This window comes from Orbicella franksi, chromosome 11, assembly GCF_964199315.1.
Source record: "Orbicella franksi chromosome 11, jaOrbFran1.1, whole genome shotgun sequence".
Taxonomy (NCBI): Eukaryota; Metazoa; Cnidaria; class Anthozoa; order Scleractinia; family Merulinidae; genus Orbicella; species Orbicella franksi.
Genome location: NC_138155.1, coordinates 24,904,052 through 24,928,098, shown reverse-complemented (window position 1 = coordinate 24,928,098; position 24,047 = coordinate 24,904,052). Strand labels below are relative to the sequence as shown.

At 38.2% G+C, this 24,047-nt stretch overlaps 3 protein-coding genes across 6 annotated transcripts in view; 1 reads left to right on the top strand and 2 right to left on the bottom strand.

Moving 5' to 3' along the window:
• LOC145460439 (uncharacterized) overlaps positions 1 to 24,047 on the top strand; it is a 335,154-nt gene that overhangs the window by 122,219 nt on the left and 188,888 nt on the right. The window lies entirely within an intron of this gene.
• Positions 4,274 to 11,826, bottom strand: LOC145460238 (neuronal pentraxin-1-like). 2 transcript variants are annotated; one of them, XM_081444985.1, is made up of 5 exons: positions 11,468 to 11,826; positions 8,632 to 9,479; positions 7,492 to 7,525; positions 6,890 to 7,124; positions 4,274 to 5,540 (listed from the first exon to the last, which is right to left on the bottom strand). In XM_081444985.1, exons 2-5 carry the CDS (start codon positions 8,683 to 8,685, stop codon positions 5,150 to 5,152), a joined length of 714 nt encoding a protein of 237 aa, XP_081301111.1. In that variant the 5' UTR covers positions 8,686 to 9,479; positions 11,468 to 11,826; the 3' UTR covers positions 4,274 to 5,149. The 2 variants fall into 2 exon arrangements, with proteins under 2 accessions (XP_081301111.1, XP_081301110.1); XM_081444984.1 differs by lacking the exon at positions 11,468 to 11,826 and having other exon boundaries at positions 8,632 to 10,252.
• On the bottom strand, positions 18,017 to 22,835 carry LOC145502803 (neuronal pentraxin-1-like). Of its 3 annotated transcripts, none has more exons than XM_081482186.1 (6): positions 22,754 to 22,835; positions 22,367 to 22,497; positions 21,705 to 21,919; positions 21,161 to 21,194; positions 20,042 to 20,282; positions 18,017 to 19,481 (listed from the first exon to the last, which is right to left on the bottom strand). In XM_081482186.1, the coding sequence occupies exons 2-6, from the start codon at positions 22,473 to 22,475 to the stop codon at positions 19,094 to 19,096; spliced, it is 987 nt and encodes a 328-aa protein (XP_081338312.1). In that variant the 5' UTR covers positions 22,476 to 22,497; positions 22,754 to 22,835; the 3' UTR covers positions 18,017 to 19,093. The 3 variants fall into 3 exon arrangements, with proteins under 3 accessions (XP_081338312.1, XP_081338314.1, XP_081338315.1); XM_081482188.1 differs by having other exon boundaries at positions 20,042 to 20,279; XM_081482189.1 differs by having other exon boundaries at positions 20,042 to 20,150.

Below are 24,047 nucleotides of genomic sequence, written 5' to 3'. Positions count from 1 at the left end.
ACTGCTTTTGAGCTAGAATACTTAAAGCAAATCCTTGACAGAAAGGCCGAAAGGAAAGACGAAGGATCAAGGACGAAAGACCTAATGACAAGTAGGCAAGAGGGGCGAACAATTACAAAAGAAAACAAAGCAAATCAACAAACAAACATACAATGTACAAAAAGTTGAATAGAGACAAACGTAAACTTTTCATAGGAACAGCGACGTAATAATTAAAAAAAATTGAGACGCAAAATTTCTTAAACAAGCAGATAATCACTGAGTTTTGTACACCGGCGGAGTTGAGAATGGAAATTAACTGAGTGAACAGCGGTCTCAAAATAAAAGAAGTCGAGCAAACGAAAAAGGTGCGCTTATACTCCCGTTACTTTCATGTGGAAAACACATCTTCGCACCCGTTCATTCCGTCGGCGGCACTGATGTTGAGTCGGAGATCGACTTTATCTTAGCGCGGGGATCAATGTTCACTGCCCCTGTTGATATGTAAGGGTCAAACCAGAGCAATGGAGAATTACAACGAGGCGTCGCTCGCACTTCAATATGACAAGCGTTAAGGGAAAATATTATCTTTTTTTATGTAAACATAATGAAGCACAATAACAGCGAGACTCTTCGAGCATCGAGTATTAGCATAAGGAAGAGAGCATAATGTGTGAAACCCTAAGGGTGTAACCATTTAGGCAATGATGCGAATGTAGAGCGCCAATCTGCCTACTGCGAAGAGTCGTATCGTCCAGTGACCATTTAACACAGCCACGAATAAAAACACTTCAGAAAATTCGCAAAAACTGTACAAGATGCCGACCACTTCAAAAATGGCGAACACTAGTGCCGCGAGTATCAACACAAGAACTTCGCTCCTGAAAAGTGCAAAAGCAAGTTCGTTTTTCTTCTTTTTGTGTATTTGTATGGGATGTATTGGCAAATTATTTAAGCTCAAAACCAGGATTTTTCGTCTAATTTTGAATTCACGGCGCGTGTTTAAAAATCACCAATATTTCATGGTTTTAAAATCTAATTTTGGAGCGCTTTTTCAAGACACGTTTTTCCTATGTGGAATAACTCCGAATCACTTGAGATTAAAGTTGTGATTAGTGGAAATGTTCTTCTTTTCAAGGATATAAAGATTAGTTTGGGGCTTTTAATTACTGCACGGAAATCGGGAAAGTCGCTACCTCGAGGTGTCAACAACTGCAAATAGTCGAATTAGAGTTTCTGTTATCGAACCCAAAATCATAGTAAAAGCAAAACTTAGTTCTTAGCATCCTGTTAAATAAAAAATGAATATTATAAGCTCACCTTGTAAATCCAGTGGCTGTAGATGGGTTTTTATCCATATTTTCTGTTCAAATAGTCATCTTCTGAATCTTCCGTTCAACAGTGTTTACCGAACGAATAACCGATCTGAGCAGTACTTGGATGGCTCTTGTAAAAACATCGCAATTCTTGACAGTATCAAGTATTTCTTAGCTTCTATCTTTCTATGACGTACAAGTGAGCTTGTAAACAAGTAAATTCTAACCATCTTAGTGGCCGAAACGAGCAAAATTACTGAATCCGGTGCTAATATGTTCAAAACATGTATTGTTTGTACGCCACGCGTTGACATGTCACAGGTCTTTAAGGAAGGCCCACGTAAATGGAACTTTGAGAGGTGCCATATTTTGCAGAAACGCAAATAGCTTTTTTTTTCGTCTGTTTGTATTTTTGAAAAAAAAAAAAAAACCTGCTGCTTTTGATCTAGAATCCTTAAAGCAAATCCTTGACAGAAAGGCCGAAAGGAAAGACGAAGGATCAAGGATCAACTGAGGGAACAGCGCTCTCAAAATAAAAGAAGTCGAGCAAACGAAAAAGGTGCGCTTATAGTCCCGTTACTTTCATGTGGAAAACACATCTTCACACACGCTCATTCCGTCGGCGGCACTGATGTTGAGTCGGAGATCGACTTAATCTTAGCGCGGGGATCAAGGTTCACTGCCCCTTATGATATTTCGAGGATGACTATCTGTCCTGCTCATCGCTCATCTTTATGCACTGGGTGGCGAAGAGGCTCTCGTCGATGCCGCGTGCCAGAAATATTATCGAGTCATGCCCATAGAAATAGTGCAAGGCTGACCGTGGAATCAAAGACCATTTTTGAACGCTTAATGTGCAGGCATATTTATTGCTGTTGGCTCTGCAAAGTCTACGCAGTTTTGCTAATTTATGATTCTGCTGTGACTTAAACTAAAACGCAACGGTGGCATTCAAGCCACAGACTGAAAAAGTCCAGGCGACAAGTATCTCGTAGGTTAATTTTTTTTTTCCGGCTCTCTGTCTGTCTGTCTGTCTGTCTGTCTGTCTGTCTGTCTGTCTGTCTGTCTCTTTCTTTCTTTCTACCTTTCTATCTTTCAATTTACTTTTCTTTCTTTCCCCCTTTGTTAACACCGCTTATTTTATATAGCGTATCTTAAATAGCACCTGCACTTATTTCTGGGAAAGAAATAACAGTCACTGACTGTCGCAGCCTGTAAATGCAGTTTTCCTGATTTGGTTTCGTCAACTGAATCCGGTTTAGGCGGGGATGTCAAATTGGGCCGGGTGTAGCTATTTGGCCAGTGGTTCCATTCAGTATTGTGTGCACGGTGTTTGCGCACGGAAATCTGTTGGGTAATATTTTCTCTTCCTCTTAATTCCACTCCCAGGGAGGAGCCCCTATATTAAGACTTCGGCCAGTAGAGATGAGAACTGTGACTAATCATCCGACATCTTACGGCACTCGCCAGTAGTGCCTCAGTGATACAAATCAGTGGCGGATCCAGACCTTGAGCTAAGTTGGGGGCCCGGTTTTTTTGGCCTGCCCTGCCGGCTTTTCTTCCTTCTACGATTTCTTTTTTTACCTTAGATAAGACGGAGAGGCCTTCCCGGGCCCCTCCCCTAGATCCGCTACTGCAAATGGATAAATGTAAAGAAAAAACAGGGTTCGATGTGTATTCAGTCAAAACATATAATGATTTTATCATGTTTTCAAACATGTGACAACATAACATTGCTCGGAATTAATAGCATAATCTTATCATAAAAAAAGTTGACCAGAGATCTAACATCTATCTCAGCTAGGGGGTTTAGTTTCAAGCCGATACAAGTAGACGTAGTCATACTACCACAGGATATATCTTGGTTTTATTGCGTATCCTGTGCATTTAGTTTCATTGCGTGACAAACATGAGCGACGTATCATCTTGGACAAGACTCTGCTAAATGCGCGCCTTCGGGCTTCAAAATTTGTTTCCCTGCAACTATAAATAATTGAATCATCGTTCTATATCATGCAGTCAAGTTATCTCAAATACCATAGCCGTATGAATTTCAAATATGGTTAAATCTGACAAAAACTACGATGTTTCGTGCAAGAGCCGTACAGTATGCTTGTTTATTGTGTCATTTCTAGTTGGTAAAAAAGGGTCGATGCGATGATAACAGTTTGGGTAAGAAAATAGAGACAAACCCCATCTAGAGCCACTGGATTTACAAGGTGAGCTTATAACATTGATTTTTTTATTTAACAGGATGCTAAGAACTAAGATTTGCTCGCAATTTTGAGTTCGACAACAAAGACTCTAATTCGATTATTTGCAGTTGTTGACACCTCGAGATAGCGATTTTCCCAATTTCCGTGCGGTAATTAAAAGCCTAGCCCCAAACTAATCTTTATATCCTTGAAAAGAAGAACATTTCCACTAATCACAGCTTTAATCTCAAGTGATTCGGAGTTATACCGCATAGGAAAAACGTGTCTTGAAAAAATACTCCAAAATTAGATTTTAAAACCATAAAATATTGATGATTTTTAAACACGCGCCGTGAATTCAAAATTAGAAAAATCCTAGTTTTCGGCTTAAATAATTTGTCAATACCTCCTATACAAATACTCAAAAAGAAGAAAAGCGAACTGGCTTTTGCACTTTTCAGGAGCGAAGTTCTTGATACTCGGGGCACTAATGTCCACTATTTTGTAGCGGTTGGCATCACGTACAATTTTTGCATTTCTTTTGGAAAACAAAAGCAGATCTGAACAAAACAAATATACCACGTTTATTAACTCATCATGAGCGAAAGATGAGGGAAATCAATTTTTCAAGCATATGCCACATTTCTGTGTTTTCACGCTGTCTTCGGGGACATTCTCTCTTAGTAATGTTCTGAGAGCAATTTTGAGTGTGTAGGACAGGTACTTAAAAAATAATCTTATAGTTTACTCAAGAGTCCATCACTGGGAGCGTGCAACTACCCCTGTATTCCTGTCGCGACGTTTTCACTGACCGATCTATTTTTAGTTTGAATTTATCGCGAATTCAGACCCCTGCAGAAACCTCAATGCTGACAAGTAGTTGTTATGGATGCACACCTCTAACTAGTTTCAACAGTTCCAGTTTAATTTTTGTTCCAACTGAGAGTAACGATAAACAGCAACACTGAATGCCAAAAATACAACTACAATCGTTTTAAAAAAGTGGGAGCCTGTGTTGCCTCTTTTGTAATCTCTTGACAACTCGACCCTAGTCCCCTGAAAACGAAAATAAAAATGAAAGGAAAAAAAACAAGGCGCATATATATATACCATGCATATTTTCTGTAATTTGCAACTCGGAATGTACATTAGTGACAGGAGTAAACTGGTATGATCTTACCGTGCTAGAATTGTAAGAAGGGCAAGTAATCTAATTATGTTGTATTGTAAGCAGTGTAAGTATTAGTATTGTTAGTAGCGTGAGTATGCGTATTATATAGAGTAAGTGTTAGTATCGTAAGTGGCGTAAGTAATAAGTTTTTTGTAAGTAGTGTAAGTAACTACATTAATATTGTATTGTAAGTAGTGTAAGTAGCATTTAAAAAGGATAAAGAAGAAAAAAAAAAAAAAAAACACTGAATGCCAGAATATTCAAGGTCTTAACACCTTGTTATGAGTGGTATCTAGATTTGTAGTAATTGGTTATGCTTCCTCGTTTAATATTTTGAACGTGATAGAACTCATTTATATAACAGAACCCTCATAACAGCAAAATTACACCCTTTTAAAACAATCCCTACTAACTACACCCTTATTGGAATGGTTTACTTAATGTTCAGTTCAAAACTCAACGTCAAGCAGCAACGGCGCATGCTCAGTTCAGGGCACACAACTGACGGAAGACGTTTTGGTCACATCGCCATAGACATTTGCATCCACGAAATCTTTCCACCTCAGATAGTTGCCAACACCATCAGCACAATCAGTCGACATATGCAAAATTTCGTCAGCCGGCAGAACACTGTTCCACATGTTTACATTATAAATCTCGCCATTGAAGCTCTGCTCCTGCTCAAAACCATCCCCATAGTCATCTTGATCCTGACCAAGGATTAAAATGCTATCGCTTCCGATCTCACGTCCTGTCGAAAGACCATCACCACTGTCAAAAAGCTGGCCGTCAATGTAAAACTCCCACGCGCCAGCGGTGTTTTCCCATGTTGTGCATATGTGATGCCACCCTCCATCGTTGGTGGTTGTGTAAAATGTTCTGAGTAAGAAAAATTAAATCAACAAAGCTCTATAGCATTAACTCCGGCGAATTAATGTTATTATATATTACATAAAATTAATCCCCTTCTTGACTGCCACGCATTATATTTTATGCTGGAGAATTTGGTGTAACGGCGTGAAAACTTCTCAGTAGTTGAATATTTTTTTCCTTTTTAAAATCAGTCTTCGTCGTCTCCTCTCCCTACTAAATGTTAGTTGCTTGCACTTTAAGTTTTTGCACTTTATGTTTTATGGGCCAATAAATATCAAAAGAAGATATTTCCATTTTAGAAAGAAAAGTCCAAAAATCAGTAATGCAAACAAAACGACAAAACTATACCCGTAGTGTGTATTCTGTAGTCTCTTCCCCCTAGGCGAGCTTAGAGAATTTCTTATTGATATTGCAATCATGCCAAGCTTGAAATTGCGGCATATTTCAATGTTTTAAGCATTTCTTTAATTCGCAGCCGCTTAAATTACTCTCAACACGGCAGCGCAGCTGCAGCTGCTTAAGTTGCCCTGAATAATATGTTTTAGCGTTAATAGAGCAGTTTCGATATATTAAAAATCAGCCTAACACAATAGACCTCAGCACCAGGCTCTGGGGAATAAACCCCACATACTCTGTAGTTTTTCCCCAGAACCTCGAGCTGTGGTCTATTGTTTTAGGCTGAATTTTAATGTATCGAAATTGGTCTATTGTTCTTGTGTTTTTCTTCTTCAAAACTCAATAATGATTAAGTTATAATGGAAGATCTTACATATTTTTAAATATTTCGTGGTAGTTAACTTACGATGTTTATAAAATAAGGCGCAATGGTAAGGAGAGATTTGGCACTATGAGAAAGAACTTAGTGTTGCGACACCAATAGAGTAAACAACGAAGCTCAGTGGTTTTCCGGTAAGGGGGCAAAATGAATATTACTTCTCAAACTCATTAATTATTCAAGACGTGTAAACAAAGGAAATCATGACTGTGCCGATATTTGGATCATCTCAATTAGCACAGATATTAACGATTTTATTTCTCCGTTTTCTCCTTAGTTTTAATTTCAGTTGTGAAGATATATCAAACACTTAAGACAGTGTTTGACCGCATTTCCAAACACCTCGAAGTTCGTCAAAAATACTCCGCTACGCGTCGTGTTTTCAAATCTCTTCTCGGTGTTTGGAAAAGTGGTCAAACACGGTCTTTCGTGTTTGATATATTACATTCAATCCGGACCATGCTCTTCGGCGGTGCGCACCAGTTCTTTCCAACTTATTTCTCTCTTATTCCTTATCGCATTTTATGTTGATAATATTATGCAATGTATTTTATACCATTAATGAAATGACGATATTTACATCTTGGAACCCCCAATAAGGATCTTCAAATTCGAGTAGTCCGTCACTAAAATGTCGTTGTCTTGGTCTGGAGTTGAGTAACTAAAGATTGTGCCGTCGTCTGATTGGTCATCGGTTCTCATCCAGAGGCAGACAGTGAAAGCGGTCAGCGGTGGCGCACACTCCAACAGATCAAATCTGACGTAGTCGGTAATAACTTTGTTTGGGTAAGTAAATTCGAAGTCGGTACTGGCATCTGCAAACAGTCAGCAGAATCATTTATACTAAATATATAAATTAAAAAGTCCGTCTTGAGATATCTGCGCGTCGAAGATCAATTCAAGTCAAGTACACGCAGTAATAAACAAAGGAAACAGATGAACAATCAAACAAACATACAAACAAACAACAGACAAGAAAACTAGAAATCAACAACAACACAAGTTGCGAAGATGCATAGACACGGGTGGTGTCTCGAGTAAAGAGTTGAAAGACCGCAAGCACCAGTTGCCGAGATACTAATTCACACTCATCAATGAGATGATTTTCAGTTCAGTTAACACAAAAAACAAAAAAAAAGAAAAGAAAGAAATGGAACGACCAACAAAAAAAATTAAACCAACCTCGCGTGGGACATTGCCTGGCGCATGTTGTATTCTAGATATGAAAAAAATATCAGTTTCAGTTGTCAAATAGTGTTTATGTTTCAAGAATGCAAAGCTGATCAGGAATGTTGACCAAGTCTAACATAAAAAGGGCTTTGGGTGTTAGAAAAAAGAGCTAATTACACGAAATCGGGAACGCGATATTGGGAACCGACAACCTTGATAGAGTGACAGCAACAGCCGATTAACAACAATCCTTTAATTTAAAAAATAGGTTTCCTTGTGGGGTCGTGTATCTAGCTAAAAGTTTAAGAAAAACAGAGAAAAGAACAGTAATAATATGATAATTCTACAATTCTACACTTCTACAATTCTCATAATTTATAATTCTAATAAAACAGTTACATAATTCTGATAAACTTAAAATCCGTCACGTTCTTGCTTTGCGTTTGAATCGAGGTCGCATTAAAGTCCAATTGTTTAATAAATACGTCTTTTCTAACTTCGGCATAGAATTGCTTAAAATTATCAGCATAGCACCTGGATGCAGTTTTCCAAAGTGCAGCACCCAGGTAGCTTATCGAATTGTTCATATAGTACGATGAAAATCGCGAAGTTACGATCTTGCTACCTCTAAGGTGATACTTTGTGTTCTTGTATACGACCATGCTCGAAAGCAATGCTGGAGTCCTTTTTACTAGTTATGACTACGAACGATTCAGATTGATTCCATCAGATTAAGGATTTTACCAGATCAGCACCATTTCTTAGTTTTGGAAAGTAGAACTCATGGCTCTGATTATAAGACTGATTCGCTTAAAAAGGTAATTTAACGAAAAATGGGTATTTGGCTTCATGTATTACTAAGTCAAGTAGTTTCATTATGTTCATCTGAACTGAACTCCAGTAAATTTTCACACCCTTCCAAAACCTGCGTACCAAATGTTCCCGTATACGAAGAACTTTTTCCGCATTCTTGCCGCGGACAAATTGGAGCGAGAGTAATAACAAAACATTCGACAAAGCAAGGGATGATGGGGCTGACCCTTCCATAGCTCGCTGTGCGCATGTGCTGCAAGCTTTGGGTTGAAACCGCTACCATTTCTTTTGAAGGGTTTTCAACAATTTTGCTATACAGCAACTCGTTAGTTCATTCACCAGGTCCTCGTAGTATCTATATCCTCTTGTGTTAAACATGTCTTGAGGACACATGGTGCCGGTAGCGTCGTTGATCTCACAAGAGTGTGTTGGCGCTCTTGTAGCAAATTGATAATTGTAAGATAAGCATCTTGGATGATTTACGCATATTTCGTCGCATTCTGCCAGCGAATCCACTCTGTGGGTCGAGATTACATGTCCATGAAGGATGGGCCCTAAAAATTATTAAAAAAGAAAAATCAAAAGTATGATAAACTACACCTAAATGTAATGTATCATAGCTGTTCATATATTTATGTTTTCTATTTTATGAACCTCTTCATTCCTAGAATCGAAGAAAAGGTTCCCTCCCCTTAGTCCAGCATTCGACTTTTGAAATCAATTATCGTTCCATTGTTAGTATTACTTCCACACAAAGAACTTCACTCTTTCATGATTACAGTTCCGTCATACACTATCATTATTATCACTTGTTCCTTCTCCAAGTGGAGAATCGGGCGGAGGTTTTTTGCCTCCGAGCTCTCCTGTCTACTCTGGCTGATGCTCTCTTTACCCAGATTCTTATTTCTTTCTCCTTGAGCTCCCTTTCCACTGTTGTCCTCCATGTTAACACTCACTATACCCTCTATCTTCTCCTTGCGCCATCCTAACCTCTCTTTACCTTAGGTGCAGCCCTCCCTCGCTACGTCCCCACTATACCCTCAAGCAAAGCTTTACCTCGGATCTCAACAAAGTCCCTTTTCGAGCGTGTACGCGGCAGTTGTTTGGCGTTCACAGCCACTATGGTGATCACAAGTAAAATGGCAATTGTCCGTGTTGCAGTCATCGTAAATATGAGTAAATCAGACCTAGGGAAAAAAAAAAAAAACACATGGGTCGCGTTGACTGGCTTAGGCCATATTCTCTTGCTTAGGCCCCGTCCACAGTGCGCTGAAGAAATTTTAAAACGAAGGTTTCACTCTGAAAATGCTACAAATATTTTCCGTCTACACTACGTTCGAGGAATTTGCAAACGCAACAATAACCGGTCATTTGGGATTTGTGTTTGAGGAAAACCCGGTCAGTGAAATCGCATGATTATCGTGCCTACATCGTTTTTAAAATGTTTTCGGCCGTGCACATGCACTGGCAAGCAAAGCCTCCGATTTGAAAAGCGTTTTCGAAAAGCTCCGTTTTCGTGACGTCGGATTAGTGCAGACGGTAGGCCTAACAGGAGGAAAAAAGCTACATTTCCAAATTCTTCCGTCGCAGTGTGGAGAGGGCCTCAGCTTCATGAATCTTATTTTCAGAAACTGATTTAACTGAGGTAATGCCTTCTTTACACGACAGGGAATATAATTTTTGATGATCAATACCTAAATTAAACAAAGCTCAAAAGAAAACCCATACTGAAATAGCTCGGAAAGGAGGAAGCATACAGTTTATCAAAACAAACAATTTAATGGACTGACCGCTTTTGCTTCGTACAACGGAACTGTTTTGAAATGTAGTGTCGAGGGACAGATTTTGAGACGGAGACCGCACATGCACAAACTTTGTTCCTTTCAGAGTTTATTCCTAGTTGAAGAGGGCGTAAATAACGGGTTTGGGAATAACCCGTTACTCGTTCCCCGAATGTAGTCGAGAGCGAGAATTTTTCTACAGGCAACTGTATTAAACGCGAAGCATTAAGTTATTATTTTCTTTCTAAGATAACACTGTTCTTATGCGAAAATTAGGTGATTCCAGTTGCGCACAATTCTGAAAGCTAAATGAATATGGCATTAATTAGGGTTTGTTTGTTCGTGTAAATTTTCGTAAAGTAAGAAATATTTCTCTGGCTGAGAACGAGTGAAATTCGACGGAAACTGGTAATTCCACGTTTAACCATGAAATTCAAAGGTGTATCAGTAACGTAGGCAACACAACAATTTTTTATCGAGGCTAGAGAAACTTGTGACTTGCGACTTGAAACTTACGGTTTTAAGGTGTGAGCGAACGTGAGCTCTAGACAAAAGATCGCTAGGAAAAAATCACTTTCATTCCCAAACTCAAACACCTTTTACAGATGTAATAAGGTTCCAGTAAATGAAATACGGTGAGACGTGAAGACAATTAGTTTTCCATAACTTCAGGAGTTTTTATCAGAGGTTATAGTTACTTAGCAAAAGAGTGTGCTAACGTGTATGACGCAACAATTGGATTAAACTTTCCAAGGAATTTAGCTACGGAAATTCCCAAATATACTCCAGATTATTTCAAAATATACTTCTACAATGGTTATTATCGATTACGGCGAAAGGTCAGTTGTATTACATTTCAACCGATTACATTTATAAATCCTATATCAGTACCCAGTGAAAAGATTCACCGCTTCTATTCCGATAACGACCTTGAATCCTTTTTTTTCGTTTTTCCAGTAAAATAAATGAACTGTAAATCTTAGATAAATTGCGAGATTTAATTTTCTTCGCATCAAATAACGTGCGAACCTCACTGCCTAAATGATAAAATGTAGAACCGAAAGAGTCCACCGTTACTATTATTATTAAATGTTGTTAGATTGTCGGTGACAACATGACATCGCAAGAATACAGAAACGAAAAAATGAAAATGTTTGGAAAACTGTCAGTAACTACTCTTAATTCACATTAATTTACCACTGGTTGCGCATGCAACTAAACAAAATGCCAAGATCAAGATGATAGCCTTTTAACAAAAGTGGCTGTTAAGAAAATTCACATTCGTTTCAGCTGTGCAATATATTTGGGAAGGTGAAAATATAATGACGCTCACTGAATGGATTTTATTCAGCTCTCACTGAATAACTTCGTGCACTCAAATTCTGGACTCTTACCTTACAATCACGTAGAACCTGGGTAAAATGACATCGTTTTTGCTCCTGTCTTGACGAAAGACGTGCTCGTTGCTCAGTAACGTTATCGTTCTGACGGTCAACTCCTTAACAACTTAATTATGTTTTGCCTCTTGTTTTTCTGCAATTTGTGGCTGCTCGATGTCATTAGCTCAGTGTGACATGACTATTTACTCAGCTTACACTGCAAACACTGCGCGCTCTCAAAAGTTGGGCAATTTCGAAATTCCTCTCAGCTGCTCAATATCATTTACATCAGCTTAGCGTAAATGAAATCAGGACAATTTGCTCAGCTTTTGCTTGAAAGACTGTGTGCAGTCGAATTTTGAGCCTCACGTGAAACTTCAATAGAACACCATTACACTCGTTTATAAGAATATGTTTTAAAAGAATATAGAGGCTTACATTTGCGAAATTTTAAGAATATTTTAAGATTAAACCCGAGAGATGCGGAAATTTTGTTAAGAATATATATTTTTTGTGTCTTGAAAATTCTTAAATACAACACAATTATCTGTTTTTAAGTAAACCGTATAAAATTATTTCTTCTCTAAACGGTAAAACTAGCCAAAACGCAACAGAAAACAGCATTAACCGTATGTTTGATGCTCTGAAGCCTGCAGGCTGGCTCCAAAATTGCTCTAATACCATCCAGACACCAAATGCCTTCGGAAATAGAAATTTTATACGCTCGAATATAAGAATGTTCACAACTGAATATTTTCAGCCTAAAATCGGCAGAAAAATAGGAACATTCAGTCTCGGTAAGAAAAAAAGGATATTCTCATAAAAGTATAAAGAGTGTAGCGTAAAAACAGCTTCTGTCTTGAATTACGTAACAGCGATTGCCATCGTGGTCTAGTTTAAAGCTACAGCGAACAAATGAATTATATTTTAAAGTCATGATACCCCAAAAGTGTCCATGAAAGGAAGCAATAAAAAAAATGTCTGGCAAACTGCAAGTAACTACCCCAAATTCATGTGGCTTTCCTTTTAACACTAATTGCACGTGCAACTAAGATGCAAAGAGACTAGGTTGATGATTATGTTTTGCATTGTTGTGGTTGCTGGGAAAATACTTATTCATCTCAGCTGCTCAATGTCATTAGCTTAGTGTAAATGAGATGCCAATTTACTCAGCTTTTGCTGGAAAGATTGCATATACTTAATTATACGCAAATTGTAGACTTTTTACCTTATTTTACGTAAACCCTGAGTACAATATGACTGTAAAGAGAACAGCAAAGACTTGGGGGGAGATATCCCTGAACGTGGTAGATTTTAAAATATTCCGCCTACAACTGGAATTATGTTTTGCCGCTTCTGTCAGTTCTTTTTTTTATTTAAACATTGTGCTCAAAAATTATTCACCAGAATATTCTGTTACCCCGGGTGCCATGAAGTAAATGCAGTTAGTGTCGATAAAGTGGCCCATCTTCGAATAATTGCTATGCCTGTGTGGTGAGTGCCCCTCTTTCGTAAACGTGCCATGAGCCAGCGGTGTTCTTCCATGCACGTTTTGCAGAAGTGACACCATCGGTTGTGATTGGCAGCTTTGCTTCATCACTGTGAGAAAGATAAACAATAATACCGAGTTGGACGTCAATAGCCACAACAAAGGTCCTCTGATTTAAACCTTTATAATCTTGCGGTAGAAATATTGAAGATTTTAATCGATAACTAACATTGTCAATTTTAAAACGTCGTCTCCAGCTAACAACCAAATTACATTTAAAATTTATGGTAGTTGTTTTGTTTTGTTTTTTACCGTCGACAGTTAAATGTTTGGCAAACTGCAAGTACATGTAACTACCCTAAATTTATGTAGCTTCTCGTTTAATATTAATCATTGTGTACGTGCGCCTAAGATGCACAGAGATTAGGTTGATGATTATTTTTGGCACTGTTGTGGTTGTTGGGAAAATACGTATTCAGCTCACCTGCTCAGTGTCATTAACTTAGTGTAAATGAGATGCCAATTTACTCAGCTTTTGCTGGAAAGACTGCACGTACTTAATTATGGGCAAAATGTGGACTTTTTACCTTATTTTACGTAAAACCTTAGGAGAATATGACCATAAGGAAAACAGTAAAGAATTGGGCGGAGATGTCCCTGAACGTTGTAGATTTTAAAATATTCCGCTTTCAACTGGAATTATGTTTTGCCCCTTCTTTTTCTTTTCACTTAAACATTGTGCTCAAAAATTATTCACCAGAATATTCTGTTACCCCGGGTGCCAAAGAGGCCATGAAACAAATGCAGTTAGTTTTGATCAAGTGGCCGATCTTCACATTATTGCTATGCTTGTGTGCGCCGCCTTCGTAAACGTGCTATGAGCCAGCGGTGTTCTTCCATGCACGTTTTGCAGATGCGACGCTATCGGTTGTGATTGACAGCTTTGTTTCATCACTGTGGGAAAGACGAACAATGATACCGAATTGGATGTCAATAGTCACAACAAAGGTCACCTCATCTAAACCTTTATAATATTGCGGTAGAAACATTGAATATTTTAATCGATTACTAACGTTTGCAATTTTAAAACCTCGGCTACAGCTAACAGCTAACTTATATTTTAAATTTTAGATACCCCAATGGTTTCCATAAATTGAAGTGTTCAGACAAAATGTAAAAATGTTTGGCAAACTGCAAGCACATGTAACTATCCTAAATTCATGTGGCTTTACCTTTAATATTAATTGTACGTGCAACTAAAATGCACAGAGATAAGGTTGATGAATTTTTGCACCGTTGTGGTTGTTGGGAAAATACCTATTCATCTCTATGGAGTTTAGGTATTATCAAACCAGTTGCATTGCGCAACATTTACACTGGATCAATAGGATATACCTATTGCAAAAACAAATGCATAGATCCGACTCTGTCTCGATCCAAAAGAATTCAATAAGAGCATTAAAAGGAAACAGTACTACTCAGTGCTACTACGACGTTACTGCTGAACTTTATGACTTAAGAGTCCCTGTCCATAAAAATGGAAAATAACTCGGCAAGGGTCGAAAATTCGATTTCACTCATATTTTTATGGTAGATAGGCTAGGGCATGACAAAAACTACTGGATAGTTTTTTTGGCAAAATATCCTTTTATTTCAAAGAAATATGCAAATTACCAAATTCCGTTAAAATCGTCATTTGACGCACCATTTTATTAAACAAGTTTGAGAGCCTCGCATGCAAAACCACATCATTCTTCCGTCTTTAAAACACTCAAATATTTTTGTGCAATGTTTAAATGTGTACTGGGTTGATTTTAGGGAATGTGGCGTTGTCTTTTTGGGTGCACAATAATTAAATTTCGAAGACATGTATTTCATTCACTTAAAAGTACTTCGTGAATATAATTAATTTTCACCATGTGCGAAACCTTCAAATGGACCAAGCTTCTGGTGGTTGAATCGCAGAAGGATGGTCTACAGATTCCTGTAAAAATTTCTTTGGGCAAATGATTGTGAGCGACGCGAGAGCTTTTCAAAGTACGTCAAAAATGCAAATATTTGACCATCCGTCGTCAAATTTCAATTTACGAGTTAGACGTATATATAGCATGCGCCACATGACTTGACCTATGTTAAGCTGAAATAGACACAGAGCTGATAATTTCCAAATGTTCTAACCTTATTTGATGTAAAAGGCAGGTCCAAAGCCGATTTGACGTGTTTCTAGTCGATCTCTCACCATTCGTCGCACGTAAAGCAGATGTTTGCTTTTGTTTACACAAGGTTAACGTCCGATGTACATCGCCTACTGTCGACCTATTATTGGTCGAATACTATGAATCTGTGACCATCTTTCTGCGCATATGAACACCACTGCATCTAGGTCTAAAACGGCCGAGTCATTTCTAGATAGTTGCTTGCTTTGCGCTGCGCCAAAATATTGCGCTTGATCGATTGCTGACCATTGCTGATAAGCGTGTCGACGCAACACAATCTTACAGCCGTTATTGTTCGTCACGCAATGCTGTCACGGCATATGCTGCACATTTTGATCTATTTTGAATAGAGTACTCTCAGGATAAGTGAAACAATTTAATCATTGTTCATCTGTTTTTTCATATATATAATAACATATGTGTATATTTAAATAATCATATTCTATAGTGTACGTGGCGTCGGTCCAAATCACGTTTGTTGTACGTTCTGATGTTTCAGACAACAGCTGATAAAGCTAGTACCTGTACTCACTAGAATTTTAAGAAAATCGCCATAAAAAAATTATAGATTCATGAAGCAAGAACTAGCTGAAATAAAAATAGGAAATCACAACGTGTCTAATTCGTGAGAAAAACAGACTAAATTTAATTAGTAATTACGTGAGTAAATAGCCCTGGCCATGCCATTTTATTTGGCTTATTTTGTCTGCTTAGTGGCGAGGCATTGGTATGTAAGAGAAAATAGAGGACTGTTTTCAATACAGTCCAAAATTATCGTCAGTGAAATATTGTAAATAAAACACCTATTGACCGGTTACCTCCGCGACCATCATTTGGTCATTCCGATAAGGGTTTCATTATTGTCTTTACCCCTATTAAGCAGCCACCCAAAATTTAAGAACTTTGTTTTGGAAAGGGCGATGGCAGATATGAGTCTGAAATTGAAGGTGCATGACGAGTGATAATTCAAACACACGTCTATCATGATTGTATTGAATTGACTCCATGTTCACCAAGAAATTTATAGCCCGATAGTGCAAAATTAAATATTCAAGGTACACCAACCTCTATTTAAGCGGCTAGCCCCATTAAGCGGTCGCCACCCATTTCCCCGAGGGTAGCCCACTGTATTACATGTAAACCAAAAATAATTGCATAGCGCGAAAAGACCTAGGTATGAGTTTAACGTTACAGTGTTACGCAGGGGCATGGTAGGTAGCGGTGGTCGAGTAAAAGATAACAACAGGGGCAATAGTAAATTATTCATTCTTTTCATTTCTTAATTCAATCTCTTCCTACTCAACACGATTGTGTGCTCCCAGTGATTCCTAGCCTTACGGAGCCTTACGTATTAGGATAGAAATTGTCCCACCCCTACCCCCTAAAATGGGATGACAGAATTGCGTGACGAACAAGGAACCGCTGCAAGCAAGGATTCAAGCCATCAAACCATGATGATCAAACGTAATATTTCGGTGTAGAGCAAAGCAAGCAACTATCTACGAATGACTTAGCCGTTTTTGACTTAGATGCAGTGGTGATCATATGTGTCGAACGAGGGTCACAGATTCATCGTATTCGACCGTTAAATAAGTTGACAGTTGGCGATGTACATCGGACGTTATGTAAACAAAAGCAAACTTCTGCTTTACGTGCGACGAATGGTGAGAAAAACACGTCAAATCGGCTTTGGACCTGCCTTTTACAGCAAATGAGGTTAGAACATTTCGAAATTATCAGCTCTGTGTCTATTTCAGCTTAACATAGGTCAAGTCATGTAGCGCATGCTAAAATGTACGTCTAACTCGTAAATTGAAATTTGATGACGGATGGTCAAATATTTGCATTTTTGACGTACTTTGAAAAGCTCTCGCGTCGCTCACAATCATTTGCCCAAAGAAATTTTTACAGGAATCTGTAGACCATCCTTCTGCGATTCAACCACCAGAAGCTTGGTCCATTTGAAGGTTTCGCACATGGTGAAAATTAATTATATTCACGAAGTACTTTTAAGTGAATGAAATACATGTCTTCGAAATTTAATTATGGTGCACCCAAAAAGACAACGCCACATTCCCTAAAATCAACCCAGTACACATTTAAACATTGCACAAAAATATTTGAGTGTTTTAAAGACGGAAGAATGATGTGGTTTTGCATGCGAGGCTCTCAAACTTGTTTAATAAAATGGTGCGTCAAATGACGATTTTAACGGAATTTGGTAATTTGCATATTTCTTTGAAATAAAAGGATATTTTGCCAAAAAAACTATCCAGTAGTTTTTGTCATGCCCTAGCCTATCTACCATAAGAATATGAGCGAAATCGAATTTTCGACCCTTGCCGCGAAATTAAGAATTTGTCTGATTTTTACAGGCAGGCACTCTTAAGGTATTTCACAGTCGTTGAAGTCGAGTCAGGCTATAGGCTGTTGAAACTGGACTCTGGGAGCTCACTATATTGGCAACCTTCAATACACCTTGGGGAACATACAAGTGGGTCAGAATCCCTTTTGGTCTGAAAGTCAGCTCAGACGTCTTTCTTTGTGGAGCCAAATATTTAGAAGCTTAGTTTTAGCAGGTCAAAGTTAACTCACGTATGTGGAACACTTAATTCTCGAACGCCTCTTCCGTATAGTTGTTCGTGTCGTTCTTGTCACCTTGGCTTCTACCTTCCCTGGATAAACTTGGATAGATCTAAGGTTAGTTGTTGCCAAAGATTATTCTATATTTCTAGTTTTCATTGACATATTTTGCGAATCAAACAAATAGAAACGAAAAAAATAATTAAAATATACTATGAGGCTTAACTCCAAGTTTGGTTCAAAATTTTAATCGTTTGCGAAAGATATGTAGGCGTACGTTCCTGTTTTGACGTCAGAGACTGGTCCCCTAGGTCCTAACCCCTCGTGGTTTTTGACCCAACCGGAAGTTAAATTTCATGCCCAAAACGCAATGACAAAAAAAAAAAACATGTCCATTTTTTCTTTCGATTTCCATATTATTATATCATTCACTTAGATTTCATCAAGCAAATTAAAAAAAACAACAACAAAATACCTGTCATGTACACTTTAACCATGTTCACAACAATCAACTACGACTTTTAAGTTTTCTTTTTCTTTTCTTTTAGGGGAGGTGGGTTAGGGGGCTCATAGACCTATCCCTATGTTCTAGCGTTTATAAAATTCTAAAGGAGTAAGCAACAATACGTTAATTAGTCGGCCTTGACTTACAGGTGTATCTCGAGTAGCTTACAAGCAAAATTAGAAGACACAAAGAAAATGAAATGCATACACGACTTTATTTCTACTATAAATATTATTACTTTGTGCTTACTTCATAAAACAAGAAAAGCATTACTCCAGCCACAAGCCGGCCGCTAAAATCCGGCCCTGTGTGTAATGTTAGCGCATAACGAAGTAGCTGCATTGACATAGTTGGTTAGCCGTGGATTGTATATTAAATGACTTATTACCGGTTTGTATAAGGGCGCATAATTTGAAGACCAAATAAGAAAATTTATGACATACTAGCTACATATCTGAAGCGCTGCCAGGTATTTGAACAAATTTTGACAATTTTCTTGGCGATTTTTCTTTTAAGTTGTCAAAAACAGTCACAATAACAACAAGAACAACCAACCAACCATTTTATTTCGTCAGATTTACAAGAAAAGAAAAAAAAACACAGCATAAAAACAATTAACTTAAACCACTCAGAACAGTAAGAAAGCTAAACAAGCTGAGTAGATAGAAGTATAATTTGTCATAACTTGTTCGCCTCCAGACTCCAATAACCAATAGCTCTTAAACGAATGTGCAAAATCCGTGTGTGGGCATTAAAATCTTTACAAAACGATTTTGTGCAGCAAAATACAAATTTAACATGGATGGTGAAAAGTTGTCAGTTTTTCATCTAACATGTGCATACTCAGTTCATGGCAAACAGGTAGCTGGAGATGTCACGGTAACACCTCCATGTAAGCCAGTCACGAAATCACTCCACCTCAGATAGTTGCCGACCCCATAAGAACAATTTGTCGACATGTGCGAAATCTCCTCCTTCGTCAGAACTCTATTCCACATGTTTACACCATACATTTGGCCAAAAAAGCTCTGGGACTGTTCGAAGCCACTCCCATAACTGTCTTGATCCTGGCCAAGAATGAAAATGCCGTTGTTGTCGATCACATGTCCTGTTTCCAAACCAACGCCATTTTCCCAAAGTTCGCCATCAACGTAAAAGTTCCACGAGCCAGCGGTATTCTCCCATGTTGTGCAGATGTGGTACCAATAGTCATCATTCACAGCCAATCCCATCTCACTGTGAAAAAAGGAAAAAAGTAACCTTCGAGCCAAGCGTCTGATATCTCAGCCGCTTTTTCCGAGTTCGGCAGCATTAGGAGTTTTCCTACTTCTTTCCCCACCTCCCTTCTCTCTTCGCTCTCCCTCCCTCAGCAGTGTTCTCGATCACTTCTTTTGGACATTAGTTATTTTCTTTTCATTTTGGAAACAGACAAAGGTGCGTTGGGTTCTTTAGGGAACAGCAAGTGTTGGGAAACGTTACTTTTGTAGACAAGGATGTCTCGAGATGGCTTCAAATTTACAATATTTAGCAAGGAAGCCGCAGCCATCGGCCTTGGCTAGTTTTCATGCAGGTCCTCTATCCTTGCCAAATTGGAATTTGGAGATGCTGGTTTTTGTGAAGGGAGAAAAACCTGCGGAGGAAGGCGAGAATCAACAACAAACTCAACCCACGAATGGCACCGGGCCCGAAGGGAACCCGGGACAGACGGTAGGAGGCGAGCGCGCTCGCTACTGCACCATCCCTACTCCCCGTTCGCCATTAGGAATACATAATTCACAAGCTTTCTGGGTATTTACCTGTATGTATTAGCAATTAGGAATCTGAGACTGGTGTAGTCGGTCAGTAAAATCTCGTTATCTTGCCCTGGAAGTGAGTAACTAAAGCTGGCACCATCATCAGCTGTATCTGCGGTTTTCAACCAAAGGCAAACACTGAAAGCGGTCAGCGGTGGCGCACAACGCAGCAGATCAAATCTGACGTAATCGGTGACGGATTTGTTTGGGAAATGAAGTTGGAAATTTGTTCCGTCGGCATCTGCTGCATACGGGATAAATGAACTATATCAACTGAAGGGAACTATCCGAAATACTGATTGAGTTGTGTGCACTTCAAAAATCATTGTGAATCATGTGTATGCAGCAACTGAGGAACAAAAAACGGAAGCAAACGACAGAAAAAGAAAAGCAAGTAAGTAAAGCAAGCAAGTATAGTTGAAGGGCATCTACTTAGCAAACTGAGATTTTCACGTTGAGCAATGTGTGGCCATTCCTTGATACATTCACTCCCAATTAGTTATTCTGTTCACAAAGTTGGTTACTATTTCGTGCTAACATGTTAACATAAGTAGTAATACCCAGTTACTGTTTTAATACGGAATTTTTGGTTCCACCAAAGCATCGTGCTTTCAAAAGGTCTAATAAAGAGGCTAAGAGAAATTATGGTTTTACACGGCTGCTTGTATCTTGTCGAGAAAGGCAATAAAATACACAGGTTTTTCATTATTTTGCCAGGCACTTTCTGCGTTCGACTTAATTAGTAACCAACTAATGAGCCAATTCAACCAACCAACAACTAGCAAGCAATATATACCAGTAAACAGGCAACAAAAAAAGAAAAGTGTATGTCTGATATTATTAAAAACTGGATCATTGGATAATACAATTTGAGAGTTTTCATTGGCTAAGCCATCATGGGTTATGAGCCATTATACCATGCTCTACAAATATAGTAAGCAAACGCGTGAATTTTTGGGGCGTTTTTATTTTTAGTTTAGTCTAGTTTTCTATATTTTGGAACGTTTTTAATAAAACAATTATTCCACTCTCGCTTGTTGGATATGAGGTGATTATAGCCAGCTCATATCCAACGCGCGCTCATGGAATAATTGTTTATTAGGTAAACTGATTTAAACGTACCTCGCGGAGGACACTGCCTTCCACAAGTTGCATCCTAAATACAAGAGGAAAATGTTTATGTGATGAATACGTTTTGGTTAAATGTATACATAGGCTAAGAAAGAATAGAATACTAACAGAACTCATAGAAAAAATAGCTGCGAGCATTCGTAGCTTTGTAGGACAAGACTGCAAGAAGACACTTCTTTTTTCCTACTAGCCCGATTTTTGCCCTGAAGTTGTCTTTAGTGTCTCGCTATACAGACTATAAAGAGAGTGGAGCTGCTTACAGTGTATTGTGAGACTAACATCCAGTTATTTTCAAAAACTAAATTGAACCTATCGAAACTATTTAAACAATGAGCATAACAGACTGCTTCATTAGATCAGTTATCAGTAAATTCTCTCCCCACCAGGAAGAAGCGCTTGGTACGAAATTATATTGTCAGGATGTACCACGTGACCTCTCTTGGTTTGGTCTCACAACAAGTCCAGAAAATTCATAAATATCAAAATGTTTTTTGATCTGGTTTAAAGAAATTTTTGATGGCGTTCACGCTATCACCTTATCCTCGTAGTATTTGTAACCGGTGCTTCTGACCAAGTCTCGAGGACACATTTTGCCTGTAGCGTCATTGATCTCACAAAAGTTCCTCGACGAAATTGAAGTCGCTTGAAAATTGTACGATAAACATCTTGGATGATCCAAACACAACATATGGCATTCTGGGAGGGAATACACTTGGTGGGTCGAGAGTGTATGTCCTGAGAGAACGTGATCTTGAAACAAATAATATAAAAGAGGGGGAGTGAATAAGTGATACTTGGATTATTGATTTCGTGAGTAAATAGTTCTGACTGCGATGGAAAAGCCAATAACAGTAGTATTTATTTATTATAGTTCTCGGTAGAAATTTCACTCGATCATGACCAGTTATATTACTCATTTAAATTACTTCCTACCCCCCCCCCGCCCCTTCCGAACCACCTTAACACTACAAGAACTCCCTCTATTGCTCCCTATCTCCATCTCTCCCTCCGTCTCTAGAATTGCTCTCTCCCTACCCTCTGCCTCTCCCGAGCTCACTTCAATAGCTCCCTCTCTTGTCGCCTAACTCCTTCGCTCTCTTTTCCTTACTCTTTTTTTCTTAATCTCTTCCTCCCTCCATCATTCCCTTGCTTGCTTCCTCAATAGACTCAGATAAAAAGGTTTGTGCTCTAGTTTACCTTCAGTGGCAATAAACGTCCTTGTAATCGAGCACGTCAGTTTTTTTGCGTTTACAGTGACCACTCTGGTCAACACAAGTAAAATGACAATTGCTTGTGTTGGGCTCATCGTAAATCTTGTAACCTACGCACTGCGGAAATATAGAAAATCTTCCAAAAAAAAGAAATATATGACTTAATTAATTTACTAACTAATAGTACAGTTTAAAATGACTAAAGTAAGGTATGTTGAAAATGCAATTTCAAAATGGTTAACGATCTATTTTCTTTTTGACCTTTTTATATTACATATTTTGCGTTTTTTCTCTGAAGAAGGATCTCAGGGAATATCATTTTGCATATTTTTCTATACCCCAATAAAGGCTTAGAGTCTACTTAAGGGATTACCTGTAATAAATGAACTTGCGTGTACAGTCAGGAACTCTTGGAAGAGAACTTCACGTAAGCCTTGTGGACCCCCTAAAATATTAAAAGAAAATTCTGAGCGATAAGTGTTAAGTGATCTGTAATTTCCGTTTCCACTGTTTTGTAATGCATATTGTAAATAATTTATTCATATTTTGTAATATATAACTTGTGTCACGTATCATTAGTCACTCTATTAAACTGAAGATGGCATAAGCATGCCGAAACATGTCTTTAAAAACTGTTGTACGTTTTATGCAATGTTAAGTGAAAGCTAAGGTCTGTAATATTGCATATCTAGGCGTGGGAATGGCAAAAGAAGACGGTATTAGCGTTTTTCTATGCGAGTCCGACTTCTTCAATTGCGAGTTCAAGACGTTCAGATTCATTTATAAAAAAAAAAAAGACAAACAAACAAATCGGTGTTTCGAGACTTTCTCGGCCTTGCACATAACCACTTAAAAAACGAGACTGCGAGACCGGTGAAATTCTCGCGAGATCCATGGTTAATGAAACCGTGAAGGATCATTTGCAACGCTTATATTTAAATAGTGTTTGCCCCTAGGAAAGACAGTTACATGTACAGAACACACACACGCAAATGGCCCATCAACCGCAAAAATTAGTCGACAAATTGCCTAGATATTTAACCGCTAACGATTGTAAAAAGAACTGCTCCATAGCCAGGTGCAAGCTTTCCTTACGAACTTAAGAAGCAAATAGGGTCTTCTGATATAACTAAAAGGAGCTTCATTTACTATATTTTGAGTTATTTTGGCCACGTACAAAATTACCTTTAAATGAAAGGAAATCTGAAAATAATAGTTTACTAAGATAGAAAAACACCAAAGAGAATAATGATAAACCATAAAGAAACAACGATGGTTAAGGATGGAGAAGATTGACACGGATCACGAACGACGAACTTGACAAATTAAGGATGCGCAAATCGCATCGTAGCTTCTTTAAGATAACTTCATCGACAAAACACGACAGAAATTAGTGTAAACGTCGTCTCAATAAAAGAGGATGCACTTGTTAATTATATAAGTAACTGCAAATTAACACAAGAGACGCGAACATGTGCATGAGCTTTCAAAAAGGGAACCAAAAAAAAAAAAAACCAAAAAAGAAAACGGAGATTTTAAATTTAAACTTAATGTGTGTTAACATTTTACTAAGTAAGCAAACAGATTAATTCGATTCTCTATAACAACAGTAGTTCTTCTGGTCAGGCAAAACGAAAAAAAAAACGGTATTTAAATAGCTTAATATC

Coding starts and splice junctions, on each gene's coding strand:
- LOC145460238 (XM_081444985.1), bottom strand. CDS start 8,685: ATGTGTCCTCAAGACATGTTTAACACAAGAGGATATAGATACTACGAG. Junction 7,125..7,491: donor CAGGCAATGTCCCACGCGAG/GTTGGTTTAATT, acceptor GACTGTTTGCAG/ATGCCAGTACCGACTTCGAA. Junction 5,541..6,889: donor CTTATTGGGGGTTCCAAGAT/GTAAATATCGTC, acceptor TTTCTTACTCAG/AACATTTTACACAACCACCA.
- LOC145502803 (XM_081482186.1), bottom strand. CDS start 22,475: ATGAGCCCAACACAAGCAATTGTCATTTTACTTGTGTTGACCAGAGTG. Junction 21,920..22,366: donor GACGTTTATTGCCACTGAAG/GTAAACTAGAGC, acceptor ATTTGTTTCAAG/ATCACGTTCTCTCAGGACAT. Junction 21,195..21,704: donor ACAAATACTACGAGGATAAG/GTGATAGCGTGA, acceptor TCTTGTATTTAG/GATGCAACTTGTGGAAGGCA.